General features: G+C 44.8%; 2 protein-coding genes across 6 annotated transcripts in view; one reads left to right on the forward strand and one right to left on the reverse strand.

Annotated features, from left to right (window-relative positions):
- The window catches only part of Mcm3ap (minichromosome maintenance complex component 3 associated protein), a 51,615-nt gene extending 38,406 nt beyond the window's left edge, over window positions 1-13,209 (reverse strand). The window contains exons 1-8 of one of the 3 annotated variants that reach the window (XM_052744629.1): window positions 12,993-13,209; window positions 10,918-12,238; window positions 10,468-10,691; window positions 7,205-7,283; window positions 6,876-7,020; window positions 3,495-3,688; window positions 1,102-1,241; window positions 231-428 (exon numbers count right to left, since the gene is read on the reverse strand). In XM_052744629.1, coding sequence (XP_052600589.1) covers window positions 231-428; window positions 1,102-1,241; window positions 3,495-3,688; window positions 6,876-7,020; window positions 7,205-7,283; window positions 10,468-10,691; window positions 10,918-12,130 — 2,193 coding nt within the window. In that variant the 5' untranslated portion in view covers window positions 12,131-12,238; window positions 12,993-13,209. Of the gene's footprint in view, window positions 1-230; window positions 429-1,101; window positions 1,242-3,494; window positions 3,689-6,875; window positions 7,021-7,204; window positions 7,284-10,467; window positions 10,692-10,917; window positions 12,239-12,801 lie in introns of all 3 variants that reach the window. The other 2 variants (XM_052744628.1, XM_052744630.1) reach the window with 2 other exon arrangements.
- Window positions 13,210-13,864: 655 nt separating this feature from the next.
- On the forward strand, window positions 13,865-19,576 carry Ybey (ybeY metalloendoribonuclease). Of its 3 annotated transcripts, XR_008219798.1 has the most exons (5): window positions 13,865-14,148; window positions 15,862-15,990; window positions 17,033-17,101; window positions 17,824-17,934; window positions 18,317-19,576. XR_008219798.1 is itself a non-coding variant. In XM_052744631.1 (4 exons), the coding sequence occupies exons 1-4, from the start codon at window positions 13,939-13,941 to the stop codon at window positions 18,401-18,403; spliced, it is 495 nt and encodes a 164-aa protein (XP_052600591.1). In that variant the 5' UTR covers window positions 13,865-13,938; the 3' UTR covers window positions 18,404-19,576. The 3 variants fall into 3 exon arrangements, 2 of the variants coding, with proteins under 2 accessions (XP_052600591.1, XP_052600592.1); XM_052744631.1 differs by lacking the exon at window positions 17,824-17,934; XM_052744632.1 differs by lacking the exons at window positions 15,862-15,990; window positions 17,824-17,934.
- The last annotated feature ends 84 nt before the right edge of the window (window positions 19,577-19,660 follow it).

The following is a 19,660-nucleotide window of genomic DNA, read 5'->3' on the forward strand; positions in this document are numbered from 1 at the left end:
CACACACGATCCATGAAAAGTCAACTTTGTTAAAAAATTATGCTGATGAGTAATTCAACATTTCAACTTGAGACTAACCCCACGTAACACAATCAAATACAGTTTGTAATGGCTCAAATAAAATTATATTTTTGTTTCAGACAAAAATAACTGTATAAAACAAAAAGTTAAACATTCAATTTGTGAATACACATGGATTTCCTAGTCATTTGACTGGGGGGAGACGATACCTTCCGTATACCCCGAGTGCGGTTCCACACGAAGTCGTACCAGTCCCGAAGGCTGCCTTCCTTTTGGTCCATGATCTGGGTCACCAAGTAGTCCATGGTCCTGCTGAGAACTGCTGAGGGCCTCAGCTCATGCGGCAGGGGCTCCTCCTGATCTGCAGAGGACCGACTGTACTCCTTCACAGCGGCTGCATGGTCCACCTGGGGGCAAGGAGTGGGGACAAACTTTCGTGGCAGGCTTTTTGACCTTAAAACGCAGGAGGAAATCACATACACACCCACGTGAGATCAATGCTTGGGAATATAGTTTTTAAATGAAAATGCTCTGTTGAAGGTGACAAACTTTAAGGATAATATAAATGCAGGTAAATATAACAAGGAGTCCAGAGTATCACAGGAGCAGGAATGTGTGAAGACCCATCTGCCTACCCCAAAGCACAGACACAACAGGGGCTTCAAGGAAGAACACATGTCAAGGTCCACATTAAAAACAAAAATAGTGCCTCTTGGTGGTGGCGCGTGCCTTCAATCCCAGCACTTGGAAGCCTGGTCACAGAACGAGTTCCAGAACAACCAAGACCATACAGAGGGACCTGTCTCAAAAAACAAAATCAGAAACAAGCAAAAAATAGAGACCCAGCGAGATAGCTCAGTATGGGTAAGGGCACTTGATGACCTGAGTTCAATCTTCAGAGCCCACATAGTGAAGGAGAGAACCAACTCCTCTAAGTTATCCTCTTACATACACGTGGCACACATGCGCATGGGCACACATACACATTTACAGAGTAATATATATATATATACATATTTTTAAAAATCAAAATCAAAACAATGAAAAAAAATAACAAAGCTCATTAGGACACAGCCCTACCTGGTCAGTCCCTGGGACCACTTCAAACACGCTTAGCTGGCTCCGGGTCTCCCGCAAGTACCGCTCCTTCTCAGGACACATATCAGGGCACGTTCCAACAAATGCCCTTGCTTTGTCCAGATCAGTCCTCTTCACCCGAGCTAAAGATAGCAAGCCAAAGGCAACAGTATATGTACCATATGAGTACTAAGAATTCACAAAAGTGTAGTTTCATAAAAGGAAAAAAGAAAACAAACAAACACACTGCCTATAACCCAGCACTCAGGAGGCTGAGGCAAGAGATTCTGTGGCCAGCCTGGGTCACATGAGTTCAGGATAGCACCTACATGGCACCTCACAACTGTCTGTGAGCTGGCTTATCAAGGGGACCTGGCCTTCTTGGGCATGAGGCATACAAGTGGTATACAGCCATACATGTAGGCAAAGCACTCATACACATAAAATAAAAACAAATTTAAAAAATTTTGAAAACAGACTGAGCATGCCATCACTTCCACTTAAAGATATATGCTCTGCCAGCATTCTGTAATTCTTATCATGGCCTCAGTAGTAAAACAGGAATTTAATCAAAGAATAAATTCGTGGGCTGGACACCACTGGCGCACACCTTTAATCCCAGTCTTTGGGAAGCAAAGGCAGATGGATCTCTTTGAGTTTGAGGATAGCCAGGGCTACATAGTGAGACTATATCTCAAAATAAATATATAAAATTTAAAAATTAAAAGAATTGTTAAATACAAATATTCAGAATATACCGGTATTCTAAGATTGTCTCAGTATTCAGAATTATATAATGTAAGTTAGCTGGGTGCCCACCTGAGTAAGTATACCATTATTTTTACTCACAGAATGAAAGGTTTTGAAGGAAACTTGACAACATACCATATACACATTTTAGTTACACTTTTAAAAACTGCAATAATTAGTATAAGTTTATTTGAAATTTTTTGTTTTTGCTTTTGTGACAGGGCACCACTACACAGCTCAGGCTATCTTGGAACTCACTGTGTAGACCAGAATGTCCTGCCTCTGCTCCAGAGGGCTGGAGTTGCAGAACAGCACAATCATCCCAGGTTATGGGAAGGCAGATATGTGCGACCCAGCCAGGCTTTCCTTGTAATAAGTGTGCTAGATATTTTTATGTCAACTTGACACAAACAAAAGTCACTGAAAGGAGGGAACCTCAATTAAGAAAATACCTCCACAAAAATCAGGCTCTAGGCAAGGCTGTAGAACATTTTCTTAATTAGTGATTAATGGGGGAGGGTCCAGTCTATTGTGGGCGGTGCCATCCCTGGGCTGGTGGTCCTGGGTTCTATTGAAAAGCAGGCTGAATAAGCCATGGGGAACAAGCCAGTAAGCAGCACCCCTCCATGGCCTCTTCATCAGCTCCTGCCTTCAGGTTCCTGTCCTGCTTGAATTCCTGTCCTGACTTCCTTCAATGATAGACAGTGATATGGAAGTGTAAGCCAAATAAACCCTTTCCTCCCCAACTTGCTTTCTGGTCATGGTGTTTCATTGCAGCAACAGAAACCTTAACTAAGACAGTAAGTTTATTAGAAATGTAAAGATCACCAATTCTATAAATTATGGCAGCAGTTTTCATTATCATCTTAAGAAAGCTCTGTGATTATTACAATTATTCTCAGCTTTTAAAAAGAAAATTCTGCCAGGTGTGATAGATATGTGTAATCCCAGTATTCAGGAGGCTGAAAGAGGAGAATTTTAAGCTCTAGGCCAGCATGGGCTATATAGCTATTAAAAAAAAAAAAATACACTTGAAAATTAAGAAAAAAATTGTAGGGGTAGAGAGATGGCTTAGAGGTTAAGAGCACTGCCTGCTCTTCCAGAGGACCCTGGGTTCAATTCCCAGCACCCATATGACAGCTCACAACTGTCTGTAACTCCAGTTCCAGGATCTGACATCATCACACAGCCAGATATGCAGGCCTAACACCAATGCACATGAAATAAAAATAAATTTTTAAAAAGAAAAAAGTTAAAAAATAAAAAGAAAAATTGTAAAGAGTACATGGATTTTCACTATATATTTGGAATGTTAATTTAACATTGTTTGAAGTAATGTATTCACAGTTGAACATTCCAAAGGGGAACAATGCCTGAAATGGAGCATCATCTCTCACTTCTGCCTTACAAACACCTTTTCCCTCTCTACCAACAATCATTGTAATTCCTCATATACTCCTATACATATGTAACATATGCACTTATCACACATTAGTACACACATAGCTCCCACCTCCAAGAAGTCATACTAGTCATAGCACAGAAGAAATCCCAAGTCTCAATGGACATGAAGCTGCTGTGGCTCCTCAGAAACTGCCTCACAACCTTGCCAGGGACTCTGGAACTTTCGTCTCTGTGCACCATACCTTGCCGCATGATTCGGTCTCTCTGGTCCAGAAGGCGGTACTTCTCCTCAGACGTCTCAGCCACAGTCCCTATCAGGATGCTAAGAGACGACACGCATGAAGAACCAAGGCCCTCGGGGCCCTCAGATCCAGAGTCAAAAGGGTCTGCCTCAAACTGGTGGATCTTTAGAAGGCTTGGTTTCTTCACTGGAGAGCTACAGAGAAAGCAACACATTCATGGCCCCTGTATCATTTCCACTTCTGAATCTTTCAAGACTTTTTGGTTCTCTAAAGCTAAGAAAGTACAGCATCAAAATCAAAGAAGCCAGCCAGGCACAGTGGCATATGACTTTAATCCCAGCACTACAGAGGCAGATTCAGGGGGATTTCTATGAGTTTGATGCCACCCTGTCTACATAGTGAGTTCTAGGACAATCAGAGCTGCAGGTAAGACCCTGTCTCAACTCTCCTCCCCTCAAATAAAACAAAATAAATAAAACAATGAAACAAAGTTGGTGATGAGATTTCTTTCATTTTTAATTAAAATAAAAAAGTAAAGCTGTTGCTCCAACAACTTAAGAAGGCTGACACAGGATTGCTTGAGCCGGTCATCTGAGGTTAGGCTGAGCAACTAGCCAGACCGACCCTAAGAAAGGGGGGGCAGTGTTGAAAACAAAGATGTTAGATTTACTGGCTCTTAATAATTCTGAAATATTTCATACTTAAAAAAAAAAATGAGACAAGGGATTAGAAATGTAACTCAGGTTGGGAGAGCCCTGGGTTCAAGCCTCAGCACTTCATACATCGGGTGTGGTGGTACATGCCTATAGTCCCATTACTGAGTAAGTGGAAGCAAGAGGTAAGGGGAGTCCAAAGTCATCTTCCACTACACAATGAATACTAGGACAGTCTGGTGTAGGTGAGACCCTGTATCAAAAAGGGGGTGGGTGGGGAAAATGATGCAATAGAAGACCCAGGCTAGTCTGAAAGAGATAAGACCATGTCTCCAAAAAAAAAAAAAAAAAAAAAAAGAGGGGAAGGGGGGAAGGGTGCCGGAGAGATGGCTCAGTGGTTAAGAGCATTTGCTGCTCTTACAGAGGACCCAGGTTTGGTTCCCAGCTCTCACACAGTGGCTAACAATTGTCTGGTTAACTCTAAATTCCAGAGGGTCTGATACCCTCTTCTGGCCACCTCCAGCACTGAATACATGTGTCATACATACAGATAAAACATGTACACATGTATACAAGCAATTAAAAACTAAAGCTAGAGAGATGTCTATTTTGAGTATTATAAATGGGTGGTGCAGAGCTTGGCACAGATCGAGCATTTCTTCCTGTGTTGAAGTTAGGAGGCTTTTATTGCACTTTTCGGATACTGTCCTTTAGATGACGGAGAACCCACTGACAGTACACTCCCATGCTCTGAGAAATGGCTCTGACCCGATCTGCTCTGTCAGTGGGTTCACAGTTAACTAATGCATTTTATTCTGGATACTAAAGGCCATGAGAGGCAGGGTGATTCTAGACAAGGAACTGCTAAGAACTAGTGGCTGTAAATGGGATCAAACCTGCATACTCATTCAGCACCAAGTTCCAAATAGCAGCTTTTATTCTATGGAATTTGACGCCCTCTTCTGACCTCTACAGGCTCCAGGCATGGACATGGTAAATAAACTTCAAACACATAAAAATAAGAAAGGTAGAGGGGGGGAGGGTTGGCGCACGCCTTTAATCCCAGCACTCAGGAGGCAGAGCCAGGCAGATCTCTGTGAGTGCGAGGCCAGCCTGGTCTACAGAGCGAGTTCCAGGAAAGGCACAAGGCTACACAGAGAAACTCTGTCTCAAAAAAAAAAAAAAAAACCCAAAGAACCAAAAAAAAGAAAGGTAGACAAAGTAATGAGCAAAAGCAGGCCAGCAACTACGCTGTAGACTACAAACCAGAATGTGAGAAAAAAAAGGTATTGGCCAAAAGACTAACAGGATTAAAAGAGACCTGTCAAAGCAGGTCCCGTGTGAAAGAGGATGTCCTGTATCTCAGACCACCTAGGGGATATGCTTCAGGGAAAGAGTTCCTTAGACAAACAAAAAGGTTATGCTGAAGCCGGGCGGTGGTGGTGCTCGCCTTTAATCCCAGCACTCGGGAGGCAGAGCCAGGCGGATCTCTGTGAGTTTGAGGCCAGCCTGGGCTACCAAGTGAGTTACAGGAAAAGGTACAAAGCTACACAGAGAAACCCTGTCTCGAAAAACCAAAAAAAAAAAAAAAAAAAAGGCTACGCTGACTGAGAAACAACCAAGCCTATACCAAGTGCCAGGGCACCACAGTCCAAAGAGAACCCATCTACTGAGATAAGCTGGGCTACCTAAAATCATGCAGAAACCATCAGAAGTGATTAGTAGGGATGTGTACTTTTTATAGCCAGTTAGACTTTCTTTTTTTTTTTGAAACAAGGTCTCACATAACCCAGGCTGGCCATCAACCTCCTGACTCAACCTAAGTGCTAGAACTACAAATATGCAGCCAGCGGTGGTGGCGCACGCCTTTAGTCCCAGCACTCAGGAGGCAGAGGCAGACGGATCTTTGCGAGTTCGAGGCCAGCTTGGTCTACAGAGTGAGTTCCAGGACAGCCAGGGCTACACAGAGAAACCCTGTCTCAAACAAACAAACAAACACTACCACAACCAGTTCAACTGGACATATAAAAGGGAAAGTTATCACGTGTGCATTTACATGCCAGGGGTGTGGGACTGAGAGAGACAGGAGAGGAGACATGAGGATAACTTGAATAGGGCACCACCACATTCTATGCTCCCTATGGAGTGGGTGGCCCTGTACAGACAGAGTATCTGTTGTGCTAAGTGGTGTATATACACACATGTAGACAAAGGCATAAAATAAAAAGAAATAATTTCTGCTTGTTTTTGAGACAGGGTTTCTCTGTGTAGTCCTGCCTATCCTGGAACTTGCTCTATAGACCAGGCTGGCCTTGAACTCCAAAATCCACCTGCCTCAGCCTCCTGAATGCTGGGACTAAAGGCATGCACTGATACCACCCAGCTAAATATTTTTTTTAAGTAAAGGACTAGGACAGAAATAGTAGCTTTGTGATAAGGCTTTCCCTGAGAAAATCTGTTTGAAGTTAGGCCTGCACCAAAGAGGGCTTTCTCAAAATCCTAGCTCCTGGGGAATATCAGAATAAAACAGAATTGCCCCTGAAGCTGGCAACTGCTCAGATTGGCTGTCCCAGAACCATCCCTCTGACCATGCTCACTGTCGGGGAGGGGATTCAAAAGCAGCTCTTCCTGTCCCTGCCCCACAGCCCCTCAGTGCCTACTTGAATGTCAGAGCTCTCCTCTACTTCTCTTCTTTTTCACGACAGTTATTAAGAAAGGTAAATCTCACCTTTTATTTAGCAGGCTGCCGGTTGCAGGCCTCACTATGGGCTTGCCAAGAGGGGAATGCTGAAAGGGGGGGTCCTCTATGCCTTGGCTGGCTTCACCGTCACCAAGCTTCTTCTCCTTCAGGGAAAAAGGTTTTTTGCTGGGACCTGAAGACACAAGGGTCAGAACAAGGTTTAGAGAAACAACGATGAGATGTAGGCTGCAGCTGGAGCTAGCCACCGCGCTGGAGCTAGCCACCGCGCTGGAGAACACCGCGCTGGAGAAGACACACTTGAACGTCAAGGGCCTGCACAGAGCATCGGACCATGGAAACGATAACTGAAAACTCACTTATTTTCTTCTTGTGCCAAAAGATAACCACGTCCTTATGCAGACCTTTCCCCTTCTTCCTAGCCAGGGCTGCAGAAGCCTGAAAAACAGTTTACAACCACCAAATATAAGGTCACGTGGAGACCAGAGAAAATGTAAGTGAAAACTCAAATGCTGCAAAGAGAACAAACTACTTAAAAAAAACCCGAAGGAGGGCCAGCAAGATGGCTGAGCAGGTAAAGGTACTTACTTGCCTCCATGCCACAAGACTGGAATTCAATCTCTTGGACCCACATAGTGGAAAGAATGGACCTCCGAAAACTGGTTCCCTGACCTCCACATGCACCCGCCATAGCACACTAATGCCCCCTGCCCACTCCCATACACACACAGGAGAGAGAATATAAATGTTAGGGGCTAGAGAGATGGCCCAGGGTTCAGAGTGCCTGCTGCTCCGCTCTTCTGGAGGACCCAAGTTGGGTTCCCAACACTATCAGATGGCTCATAACTACCTGTAATTCCAGCTCCCAAGAGATCCAGCGCCCTCCCTCTTCTGGCTTCCTTGGGCATACTCACAGACACATAAACACAAAATTTTAAAAAAAAAGGCTAGGTGTGGTGGCGCACCCCTTCATTCCAGCACGCAAAGGCAGAGGCAGCTGGATCTCTATGTGAGGCCAGCCTGGTGTACATAGTGAGTTCCAGGATAGCCAAGGATACACAGAGAAACCCTGTCTTTTAAAAAAAAAAAAAAAAAAAAAAAGAGTTCAAGGTCACCCTCAGCAACACAGCAATTTTGAGGCCAGCCTTGACTACATGTACATGAGACTGTCTCAAAAACAACAGTAATTAAAATATATGCACAGATACACATAACATTTTATTATTTTAAGGTGTTACTTTTATTCTATGAACACCAATGTTTTGCCTGCATGTATATAGGTGAATAGTTTGTATGCAGTACCTGAGGAGGCCAGAAGAGGGCACTGGATCTACTAGAACTGGAGTTCCAGACAGTTGTGAGTCACTATTTGGGTGGTGTCAACTGAACCCCAGCCTTCTCTAAGAGCAGCAAGTGCTCTTAACCACTGAGCCATTTGTCTGGCCTCAAATATACCATTTCTCAAAATGTGGATCATAAGATATAGCAACTCTGTGCCCAAGGGGGGAAAAAACTATACCCCACCCCCACCCCCACCCCCCAAAAAAATTACAGCAGGGATGCAAACAGATACCAATACACCAATCATTCACAGCAGCCCATTTTTAACAACAAAAGAATATATTAACAAAATGTGGGCAACAGAACAGTAATCACCTATCAAAAGGAATCAAGTTCTCATCCATACTACAATATGGATGAACATGCCAAGTGAAATAAGCTATATAAAAAGAAAAGTTGTATGATTCCACATACATGAAATACCTAGAAGAGGCTGTTGTTGTTAGTTTTTGCTCTACCTGGGGGCCCACCACCTAGCTCCCAAATAAATTCACACCCAGAGGCTTATTCTTATTTATGAATGTCTGGCCTTAGCTTGGCTAATTTCTTGCTAGCTTTCCTTAATGTACCCCATTTACCTTTTGCCTCTGGGCTTTTCCCATTCTGTTACTTCTGTATCTTACTCTTTCTCCGTGGCTTGCTGTGTAGCTGGGTGGCTGGCCCCTGAGTCCTCCTCCTCCTCTGGCTCCTAGATCTCTCTTCCCAGTATACATTCTCTCGGCCTGCCAGCCCCACCTATCCTTACTCTTGCCTTGCTATGGCCATACAGCTCTTTATTAGACCATCAGGTGTTTTAGACAGGCACAGTAACACAGCTTCACAGAGCTAAACAAATGCAACATAAACAAAAGTAACACACCTTAAAATAATATTCTACAACAACAGGCAAATTCATAATGACAGAAAAATAGAGGTAACCAAAGGCTGGTAAGAGAATAGAGAAATACTTAGTGATTATAGAATTTCTGCTTGGGATGATGAGAATATTCTGGAAATAGATAGTGGTATGACTGCCAGGCATGGTAGTGCACACCTTCAATCAGACCACTCAGGAAAAGGGAGAAAAAAGTCAAACATTCTAGGCCAGGGCCTGGAGCAATGCATCAGTGGTTCTGAGCACTGGCTGCTCTTCCAGAATCAATTCCCAGCACCCATATGGCAGTTTACAACCATCTGTAACTCTAGCTCTAAGGGATCAGCATCCTCTTCTGTCCTCCACAGGCACCAAGCATGCATGTAGTGCAGAGACATACATATAGGCAAAATAGTTATACACAATAATTTTTTCTGTGTAGTCCTGGCTATCCTGGAACTCACTGTGTACACCAGGTTGGCCTCAAACTCATAGAGATCCTCAGACATGCACACCCAAAGTCAGGAAAATGAACACCACCATCTCAACCTCAAGTGAAGAATGAGATACTTAAAAAATTATTTCAGCAAGCATTTCTAGTATGGGTTGTATATATAGTATATATAAATTATATATATATGTATTATATATAATATTCATTATGCCATTTCATTAACATCACATGTTCATTACCCTCTTTATTACCCCCTCCCCCTCTTCAGATATTTTCCTCTTCTTTTAGGATCCCTTTTCTAATTTCATGACCCCCCATATATATCATTTTAAACCTACAATGAGATATTTAAAGAGAAAAGAATGAGATACTTGAGTGCTTTCCCTATAGTCCATCAAGCAAACAACTTATGGATCAAAAGGGGGGAGTTTAGAAGTGACACAGTTGAAACTGGAGAGAGTCAGCAGTTAAAGAGCACTGGCTGCTCTTCCAGAGGACTGGATCTGACACACCCCAGCACCCACACGGCAGCTCACATCATCTGCAACTCCAGTCCCAGGGGATCTAATGCCCTTGTCTGGCCTCTAGGGCACCAGGCATTCGAGTGGTGCTCAGACAAACATGCAGGCAAAAGACCTATACACATAAAAATAATTTTAAAAAATTTTCAAGTTACCAAGGACTCAGAACACAGCTCAGTGGTAAAGTGTTTGTACAACATCCTCTGCACGAAGGGAAAACATGTCACAAAAGCCGGGCGGTGGTGGCATACACCTTTAATCCCAGCACTTGGGAGGCAGAGGCAGGCAGGCGGATCTCTGTGAGTTCCAGGCCAGCCTGGGCTACAGAGCGAGATCCAGGAAAGGCGCAGAGCTACACAGAGAAACCCTGTCTAGAAAAACCAAAAAGAAAGAAAAAAAAAGTGTCACAAAGTTCAAATCTGGAGCAACAAGAAGAAAGCTGGGAGTACTCACATGGTCGAAAAAATGCACCACGGCGAGCTTTTTGCTGCGCCTGGTGAAGACCCGCTGTACTTTGGCAATTTTGCTGAAGTGCTTCTCCAGGGTGGCCCTGTCATTGAGATAGTCAGGGATGTTCTTGCACTGGATGGCTGTCAGTTCGGAGGGGGACAAGCCCCCCAGGCTGTCAGTGCTCTCACTTCTTTTGCTTTGGCGCACAGATGTTCCCCTGAGAGAATCTAGGAATTCAGAAAGCAGACACGTGAGTTCCCTGGGTAGAACACTTCCAAGCAAAAGGAGTCACGACTGTGTACAAGCAAAGCAAGTGTCCACGGATGGAAGGCGGCCTCAAGGCTCTACGGTAGGATCTCTAATATCTGGTGGGGCTTTAAATCAAGCTAACACCAGGAAACACACAAGAGCTTGGCAGCAGGGTATCCTGTGTTGCACACATCTAGAACTCACCTTCTTTTTCATCTCTACCTTCTGTTTCTTCCTCTTTATTCACAGCAGGAAGCCGAGAAGGTACCAGGGTAGACTGACTTCCTCCTGAGATGGCCATGTGGTCACTTTCCCCAGACTCCACAAAGCCACTTTCCTTTTTAGATTCCTTGCTGCCCAGGCGACCTGCTTCTTTATTGCTTTTGAAGACGTCCTGAATCGTCCGACCAAATAAAGTGCCTCCCCGAGGTCTATTTAGGCGGACAGGTCGTTTATCTGGAGGATGGTCTCCCCGGGACAGAGGGTCTGAGTCTTCTGCTGCCTCATGGCAGTGTCTCCTTGGGGAGCGATCCTGGTCCTCTTTCCTTTTTAGTCCTTTCAAGGGGGTAGGAATTGGCTCCACCAGAGAGATGGCTTCCTCACATCCTTGACGGTTGCCTGTTTTGTTGCCTGGGAAGGGCTCCCCCAAAGATCCAGATGACATGGGGAAAGTGGAGAAACTACTATTGGAACTTCCAAATACTGATTTAGGTCCCCTCTTCTCTTCCTCTACATTTTGGTTAGATAAAGCAGGGGTAAGGACAGATGTCGTATTACTGTTAGCTGGTTTTGAAAAGACAAAATTTGAACTAGTCACCGAACTATTTGTCACCTGGGGAAAAGAAAAAGGGTTCAGGCCTCCAGACCCACTACTAATGGGATGGGAAAATGTGAAAAATCCAGAAGCAATTTGGCTCTGGGTTTTCTCTGGCTCTGACTCGGCGGCCCCCAGTATTGGTCTGAATACTGCATTTTCCAGAGGTTTAAACTTGAATTCTGTTTTCCTAAAACCAGAGCTTGCTACTTCTCCAGTTTCTGCCCCAAAAGCAGAGCCACTTGGGAAAACTCCAACACCAGAGGGTGATTTAAAACTAAATCCTGTATTTCCCGGCACAGATGAACTTGAAGGCCCAGAGGTAGCTGCAAAAGAAGGTGTGGATTCAAGACTAGTAAACAGTCCAGCACTTGAGGTTTGGGCGAGTCCAAATGTTGGCAATGAGGAAGAATGACTTACTCCAGAGGGTGCTGCAAAGTTTGATACCTGTGAAAATCCAAGGCTCTTTCCCAGTGTGTTTTGTCCAAAAAGAGAAGGTTGACCAAATCGAAATGGTGACTTAGTCTGAAATGTTCCTGTGGTACTAGAAGATACGGCAAAGGCACTGGACTGCTGCCCACTGAAGGGGTTCACCGGGTTCATCTTCAACCCAATTATCTTAAGTCAATAAATACACACTCTGTACACAATTAATCCACTTCCTTAAACTATCTGTTGCTTGGGGATGCTCTCCTTCATCCTCAGGATAACCTGAAAAACAAAAGTTCAGAATATGCCAGCATATTTTGCTACAAGTCTTAAAATCACAGATACTCTAAGAACACTTCTTCTTCTTGTTCTTCTTCTTTTTTTTTTTCCTCTTCAAGACAGGGTTCTCTTTATAGCTTTGAAGCCTGCCCTGGAACTCGCTCTGTAGCCCAGGCTGACCTTGAACTCACAGAGATCAGCCTGCCTCTGCCTCCCGAGAGCTGAGATTAAAGGCGTGCTCCACCACCACCCATCTTTCTAAGAATAATTTAAAAGGCAAACGCACAATGGGCCGACCACTCACAGAACCGACAGGTTCTTCCTGTTTTGGACACAGGGTAAGAGAGTACAAATCAATTACTGTGAATGGAGGTTTAAAGGTTTGTTTTGTTAAGACAATGTCTCACTTTGCCCAGGCTTGCCTCAAACTTACTACACAGTCAAGCACAGCATTACGTTCCTTTCTCCTGCCTTAGCCTCACTACCGTTGGGACAACAGGCGTGCCCCACCGGGTCTAGCTACAGCTAAAAAAATCTCAGTAATTAGACGGAAAAACATCACTTACACCAGATTCTTGCGATCTCCAAGGCCAGAGAATTACAATGTAATACTGTAAAATTGTCACTGGTTTGGTTTCCTACCATCTCATTTTTCTCCCAGTAACTCGAACTTGAGATGCCTTGCCCTGGCCTAGATCTAAGTTTTGTTTCCTACGCTTGCAATACTCAAGAAACAAGCCGTAGGGTCGACAGAGACCTTCGGGCGAAGATGGCGAAGCCAGGCCTTCAGCAACTCGGCAGGAACGCAGTGAACTGCGGAGACCGCCGCAGGAGCGGTCCCGCCAGATATCGCCCTGTCGCGAGCGCCCGTATTTATTCACAGTCAACATCCGGTCACCACCAGGCCCAACCCACTATATCAAACAGGCTACTGGCGGCCGGCCCTTAGATGTGTACGGCGGACATCAAATCCGACGGACCGACTTCCGGTCTTCAGCATCCGGCTTCCGCTCTCTGGGGTGTGCTGCTATTAATCTTCCGACAGGCGATCTGCCTGGTTCCCGGCTTCCCGCGCTACCTGCTTCGGTAAGTGTGTGGTGATTTCTTGTTGTGTGGCGTAGATGCACCATGTTCGTGCTTGGATCTACCCAGCCAAGTGTCCGAGAGACGCTGGACCCACAGAGACCCCATCTTTTCACCCACGCTCACCCTTACCTGGTCCTACACCATAGCAACCGCTCCAAAACCACCTTATTCTGCCCACTGTGCCCAGTCTACCGTGTTTCATAGTTTCCTATGGTAAATGTAAATTCCCTTAGAATTGCCGATAAATTCCATCAAATAAAGTTTTTGTATGTATATTTATTTATTTTTTATTTATTTATTAGTTTCTTGAAACAGTTTCTTTGTGTGACCCTGGCTGTCCTGAAACTAGCTCTGTAGACCAGGCTGGCCTTGAACTCAGAGATCCTCCTGCTTCTGCCTCCTGAGTGCTGGGATCAAAGGCGTGTGCCACCACAGCCCAGCAATAAAGTTGATTTATTGTGAGTACGTATGTATTTTTACATAATTTATCACTTTCTACTACTGATGGGTTCTTTTCTTGAACTCTGACTGCAGGTTCCTTCCAACCCCCCCCCCCCCCACGCTTTTTTTTTTTCCGGAGCTGAGGACTGAACCCAGGGCTGGATGTTCTTCCCAAAATGAGTTTGGTGATTAAAAATCTGCAGCGGGTGGTCCCCATCAGAAGAGTACCACTTCGCAGGAAGATGGATATGGTCCGGAGTATTTTAGGAGTGAAGAATTTTGACCTGGGGATCATCTGTATTGACAATAAGAGTATTCAGCACATTAATAGGATCTACAGGAAGAAAAACGTCCCAACTGATGTGCTTTCTTTCCCCTTTCATGAGGTAAAAGAATGTGTTCCTCACATGTAGCCTACCTTTCTTCCAGAAGGGTTCCTGTTAGTTATATTACAGATATGATTATCTCTGATTTTGGAATTTTTTGAAAATGCATTGACATCTGGCCTGGTGTACATGCCTTTATTCCCATCTATTCAGGAAGCAGAGGCAATCACATCTTTGTGAGTTCAAGGCCAGACAGGTCCACATAATAAGCCCCTATCTGCCAGGCAGTGGTGACCCATGCCTTTAATCCCAGCGCTCAGGAGGAGGAGGCAGGTGGATCTCTGAGTTCGAGCCCAGCCTGGTCTACAGAGTAAGTTCCAGGACAGCCAGGCCTACATAGAGAAACCTTGCCTCAAAAAACCTAAAAACAAAAACCTGTATTAGTCAGGGTTCTCTAGAGTCACAGATGGAATGAATATATATATAAAGGGAATTTATTGGAATGATTTAATAGGCTGCAGTCCAACTAATCCAACAGTGACTAGCCGTGAATGGAAAGTCCAAGAGTCTAGTAGTTGCCCACAAGGCTAAGTATCTCCGATGGTCTTCGAAACAGTAGGCTCCAATGACAGTGAAGGACTGGATGTACTGACAAGGTGAGGGCAAGCAGGTGAAGAACAAAACCTTCCTATTCCTAGTCCTTGTAGAGGCGTGGCCCAAATTAAAGATGGGTCTTCCCGCCTCAAGTTCTGGATCAAAGGTGTGTGTCTTCCAGCCTCAAGATCCAGATCACAGGTGTGCCCTCCATTTCTGGGTTGTAGTTCAATCCAGACATAGTCAAATTGACAACTAAGAATAGCCATCACAAGCCCCTATCTCAGAAACAAGCAAATTAAAAACAAAAGAAGTGAAGCAATATGGCCTATGACCCATGCCCATTAAGTTAGTCTGTCCCTAAACATCACAATTCCTCTATGCAGGGACCACTCTCCCTCCCTCTGTGCTATCAGGGAATTCAAATAAGGGCATCTGCAATTTTAAGTGTACCTCAGTAGTGAATGCTTGGATAGAAAAATGGAAAGTAAAAACTGGTAAACATTTTCAACAAATTACCTTGTGATAGCTATAAGTAACTACATACCTTCACCGATTGTTAGCAGCATAAATTATAATAATCCTTTTGAGCGGGCGGAGGCGGTACATGCCTTTAATCCCAGCACTGGGGAGGCAGAGGCAGGTGGATCTCTGTGAGTTCCAGGCCAGCCTGGTCTACAGAGCGAGATCCAGGAAAGGCTACAACAGAGAAACCCTGTCTTGAAAAACCAAAAAAAAAAAAAAGACTTAAAATGTGTATATGTCATAACTACCAGTATCACACCTACAGAAGTAAATCCAAAGAATAAAGAAGGTACATGTGTCTAAATGTTCACCTTATTGATTTCCTTAATGGGAGAAAAATGGAAGCAGGCAAGCAGGTAAAAAAAATGTGATTGTGTCCATATGCCAACTTAACTATATAGAATTCAACTTACTTTGGTAGGGATAATAGAAATGGAAAGTAAATAATTTGATGAGATCACAGCATGTGAGGGCCATTGTGTGTAATAACTATGTATTCCACCCCCTCGGACTCTTTGATGGTACTTAGCCTCCATCGTGTGGTTTGAGCATCCTGTGGTCAAGAGTCCTCTGTCCTCTGCTGGACAAGTGAGCCACATCCTTGTATTTGGGCTACTGTTTGAAAGGCCTCCAACTTTGTTTCCTCATTTTCAGAATCTGAAAGCAGGTGAATTTCCTCAGCCATACTCACCAGATGATTATAATTTGGGAGATGTTTTTCTAGGAGTGGAATATATCTTCCAGCAGTGCAAAGAAAATGAAGATTACTATGACATCCTAACGGTAAGCGGGGATGCAAAATTACATGTGCTTGCTAACAAAACTCAAGCCATAGAGAAGGTTGAGAAGGAGACTCCTATGTGCACACTAGTATCCACAGGTACCTTTGTATTACTGCCTCCCCTTTCTTGTATTTAGCCTCTCCTTGCTGGGTAACCTTTTTTTTTTTTTTTAAGAGATGTAGGCTCAGGCTAGAGGGATGACTCAGTGGTTCAGTGGTTAATAGGATGCACTGTTCTTCAGAGAACCTGAGTTCTAGTCCCAACACCCATGGGGTGTTTCACAGCTGCCTGTAACTCCAGCTCCAGGGAATCCAATGTCCTCTTCTGGCCTCCCAGGGCATCTGTACTCATATGCACATCCACAGACACAGGCACACAATTTTAAAATAAATAAATGAAAATATGTAGTCACTACATCGCCTAGGCTGGTCTTGAACTCTTTTTTTTTTTATTTTTTTTTTTTTTTTGGTTTTTCGAGACAGGGTTTCTCTGTGTAGCTTTGCGCCTTTTCTGGGACTCACTTGGTAGCCCAGGCTGGCCTCGAACTCACAGAGATCCGCCTGGCTCTGCCTCCCGAGTGCTGGGATTAAAGGCGTGTGCCACCACCGCCCGGCGGTCTTGAACTCTTTGGTCCAGTTAATACTTCCCCTCATCCTGCTAGATCTGGGACTACAACCATGGGCCACTCTTCCTCCCTGCTTAATTCTAATTAGATTCCCAATACTGCCTCAACAGAGATAGTCAACTCTCTTTACCTATGCCCAGGCTCAAACAGTGTTGCTCCACACTAATTAAGTGAACTGTGGGAAATGTTCCATTTTAAGATAGGAAGGAACTGAGGATAGAATGTCGCTCAATGGTGAGCACTTGCCTAGACAGGAAGGAACTGAGGTATTTTAATTTCTGCACAGTAAAGCAACTGTATGTCCTGCTCCAGTGTCCTGGCAGAGGACAACTCAGTCTTACAGGGGTAGTCTGTGACCCTGAAGGGGCAGCTTTCTGGTAGATTATCCCCTGAGCTGACTTCTCATTTACTCTAACAGGTGACAGCCACCCATGGACTCTGTCACCTTCTGGGCTTCACCCACAACTCCGAGGCTGAGTGGCAAAAGGTAAGAGCAATGCCCGTGCAAGGGGCTTCGTGCTACCCACAATGTAACCCTAACCCCTAGGCTATTGCCCAGGCCCATGCACCTCATCGCAAGAGACAGGAACTATGGCCTCCATCTGTGTGGCCTAAAAAAATGAGGTAGTAGCTGGGCAGTAGTGGTCCAGACCTTTAATCCTAGCACTAGGGGAGGGGAGGCAGAGGCAGGAGGATCTCTGTGAGTTCGAGGCTAGCCTGGTCTACAGAGTGAGTTCCAGGATAGCCAGGGCTACAAAGAGAAATCCTGTCTCAAAAACAAAACAAAAAACAAAACCAAACAAAAAAAAAAAGCTGAGGTAGTGTTTTTAAGTACCTGGTTCCTTATGATACTTGTATAGTTCCCTGCTGAAAGGCACCTGAACAGACAGATTAAAAGCTAAATTCCCTGAAATGCTTTATTGATGGGGGTCAGGAGATGCTTAATATTTAGAAGAACCTCACACATACAAAAAACAAACAAAAAAACTTACCTGTCAGTTGGCTACAGGTAATGTGAAGCAGTGGTTCTTCTTTTTCTAAAGGCCAATGAGTACTACATTTATAAAGTCCTCTACGGTGTCTAATAGGCTTAGGTTATGTTTGTAGGCAAATATTCTATTGCTCAGAATGAACTTTAAAAAAAAAAAAAAAGATTTTCTGTTTATGTGTGTGTACCTTCATGAGTTTATGTGCACCATGTGTGTGCAGGTACCTGCCGAGGCCAGAAGAGGGAGTTGATTTCCTGGAACTGGAGTTGCAGTGGTTGTGAGCTGCCTGATGTGGATGCTGGGAGCCAAACCCAGGCGATCTATAAGAGCAGTAAGTGCTCTTAATTACTAAGCTATCTCTCCAGCCCCCATGAATAAACTTTTTTTTTTCTTCAATTAAAAATAGATCCCCTTCTGGCTCTGCTACCACCCAGCTCTTTCTATGCCCACTCTCTCACTGCTCCACACTTCCCTGGTCCCCTTGGGTATCCCAGCTTCTCCCCCACCCTTTGAGGACCCACTCTCTGCTGTCCTTACTCCTTTGTCCCTCCTGTCCACCCATAGCTCTTTCCGTCTCTGTTCAGGTGCTACCCTTAGACTTGTGCAGAGCTGAGATGGGGGCTTGTGCAGAGGGTGAAATCTGGGCGGAGTCTGGCCCAGGACAAGGGTCCCAGGAGTGCCCTCTTGTCAGCTTGTGTGCTGCTGTGTTCCAGATGTACAGTCAGGAGAAGCTGGTGCTGGAGGAACTAAATCGCTGCACCGGAAGCAGGCTCCAGCCCCTGAGCAGGGGCCTCTACTAATGCTTCGATGCCCTGAGATAGCGAAGTTGATGAACAGAGTCCTGCCCCTCCAGGGCGGCTCTCTGCCGGTCATGCCATCCTGGATGACATCAGCCCACACTAAAGTTTAGTCCCGTGAGTGGAAATTGGCTTCAGAAAGTACCGAAGAGGTGTCTGACTGGTTCTTGCTCTGTTTAGAAGACTGTCTTGATTATTGTAAACAGTAGTTCTAGGCCATTTCTAAGAGAAGAAACACGTAAGTTCTGTATGCTTCTGTGGGTTTCTAGTGGCAGAGTTTGGGTGGACTGCCCTGTCTCCCTGAAGTGGAACCCACGTCTCAGAACACTGAAATCTGTTCTTCCTAGGAGACCGGGCACCTGCAAGAGAAGCAGACTCAAAAGGGCAAGGCTCCCACCCCAGCCCTCAGGAACTCTGTGACCTGAACCTTGTTTGCGCCACTCCTAAGAGCTACTATATGCCCTCACTTTTCTTAAGCCATTGGCTACAAACACCATAAGAAAGCCCAGTGACCTACAAAGCCCGTCTCCCAGGGGCCAGAGATTCAGTCAGGCCCATCTCCAATCCCCTTATCATTGTTGTTATTTTAATTTGATGTATGTGTATGTGTATGGGTGCACATATTCCACAGCATGCTATGGTGATATTTTATTTGTACTGAAATGTGATTTTATTTGTATGTTAATAAAGTTGCCTGGGGGTCAGAGCTAATAGCAAGCCATAGCAGAAGCCAGGCAGTGGTGGCACATGCCTTTAATCCCAGCACTTGAGAGACAGAACTAGGCAGATCTCTGTGTGTTCAAGGACACAGCCAGCATGGAGACATACGCCTTTAATCTCAATACCAACCTTCAAAGACCTGGAGGTCTGTTTAGACAGGCAGTGACTAGGAGGTCATGTGGTTGGGTTTACAACCAATGAGAAGGCAGAACAGAAAGTCAATAAAAGGACAGACACACAGGAGGTAGGTCTCTTTCTGAGGGAAGGACAGTGGCAGCTAAGGGTAAGAAAGGCAGTTTTAGCTGGGCGGTGGTGGTAGGCCAGCCCGGTCTACAGAGCGAGATCCAGGAAAGGCGCAAAGCTACACAGAGAAACCCTGTCTCGAAAAACAAAGAAAGGCGGTTTTAAGTCTCAGCTCTCAGCTGCTGCTCTGACCTCTTGGGCTTTTAACTGCAATTGGCTCTGTTTCTTATTTAATAAGACTGTTCATCGACAGCATGCACGTGTAGGTTAGAGGACAACTGGGCGAAGATGGCTCTC

Source organism: Peromyscus californicus, unplaced genomic scaffold (genome assembly GCF_007827085.1).
Source record: "Peromyscus californicus insignis strain IS unplaced genomic scaffold, ASM782708v3 Scaffold_19__1_contigs__length_69161282, whole genome shotgun sequence".
Classification (NCBI taxonomy): Eukaryota; Metazoa; Chordata; class Mammalia; order Rodentia; family Cricetidae; genus Peromyscus; species Peromyscus californicus.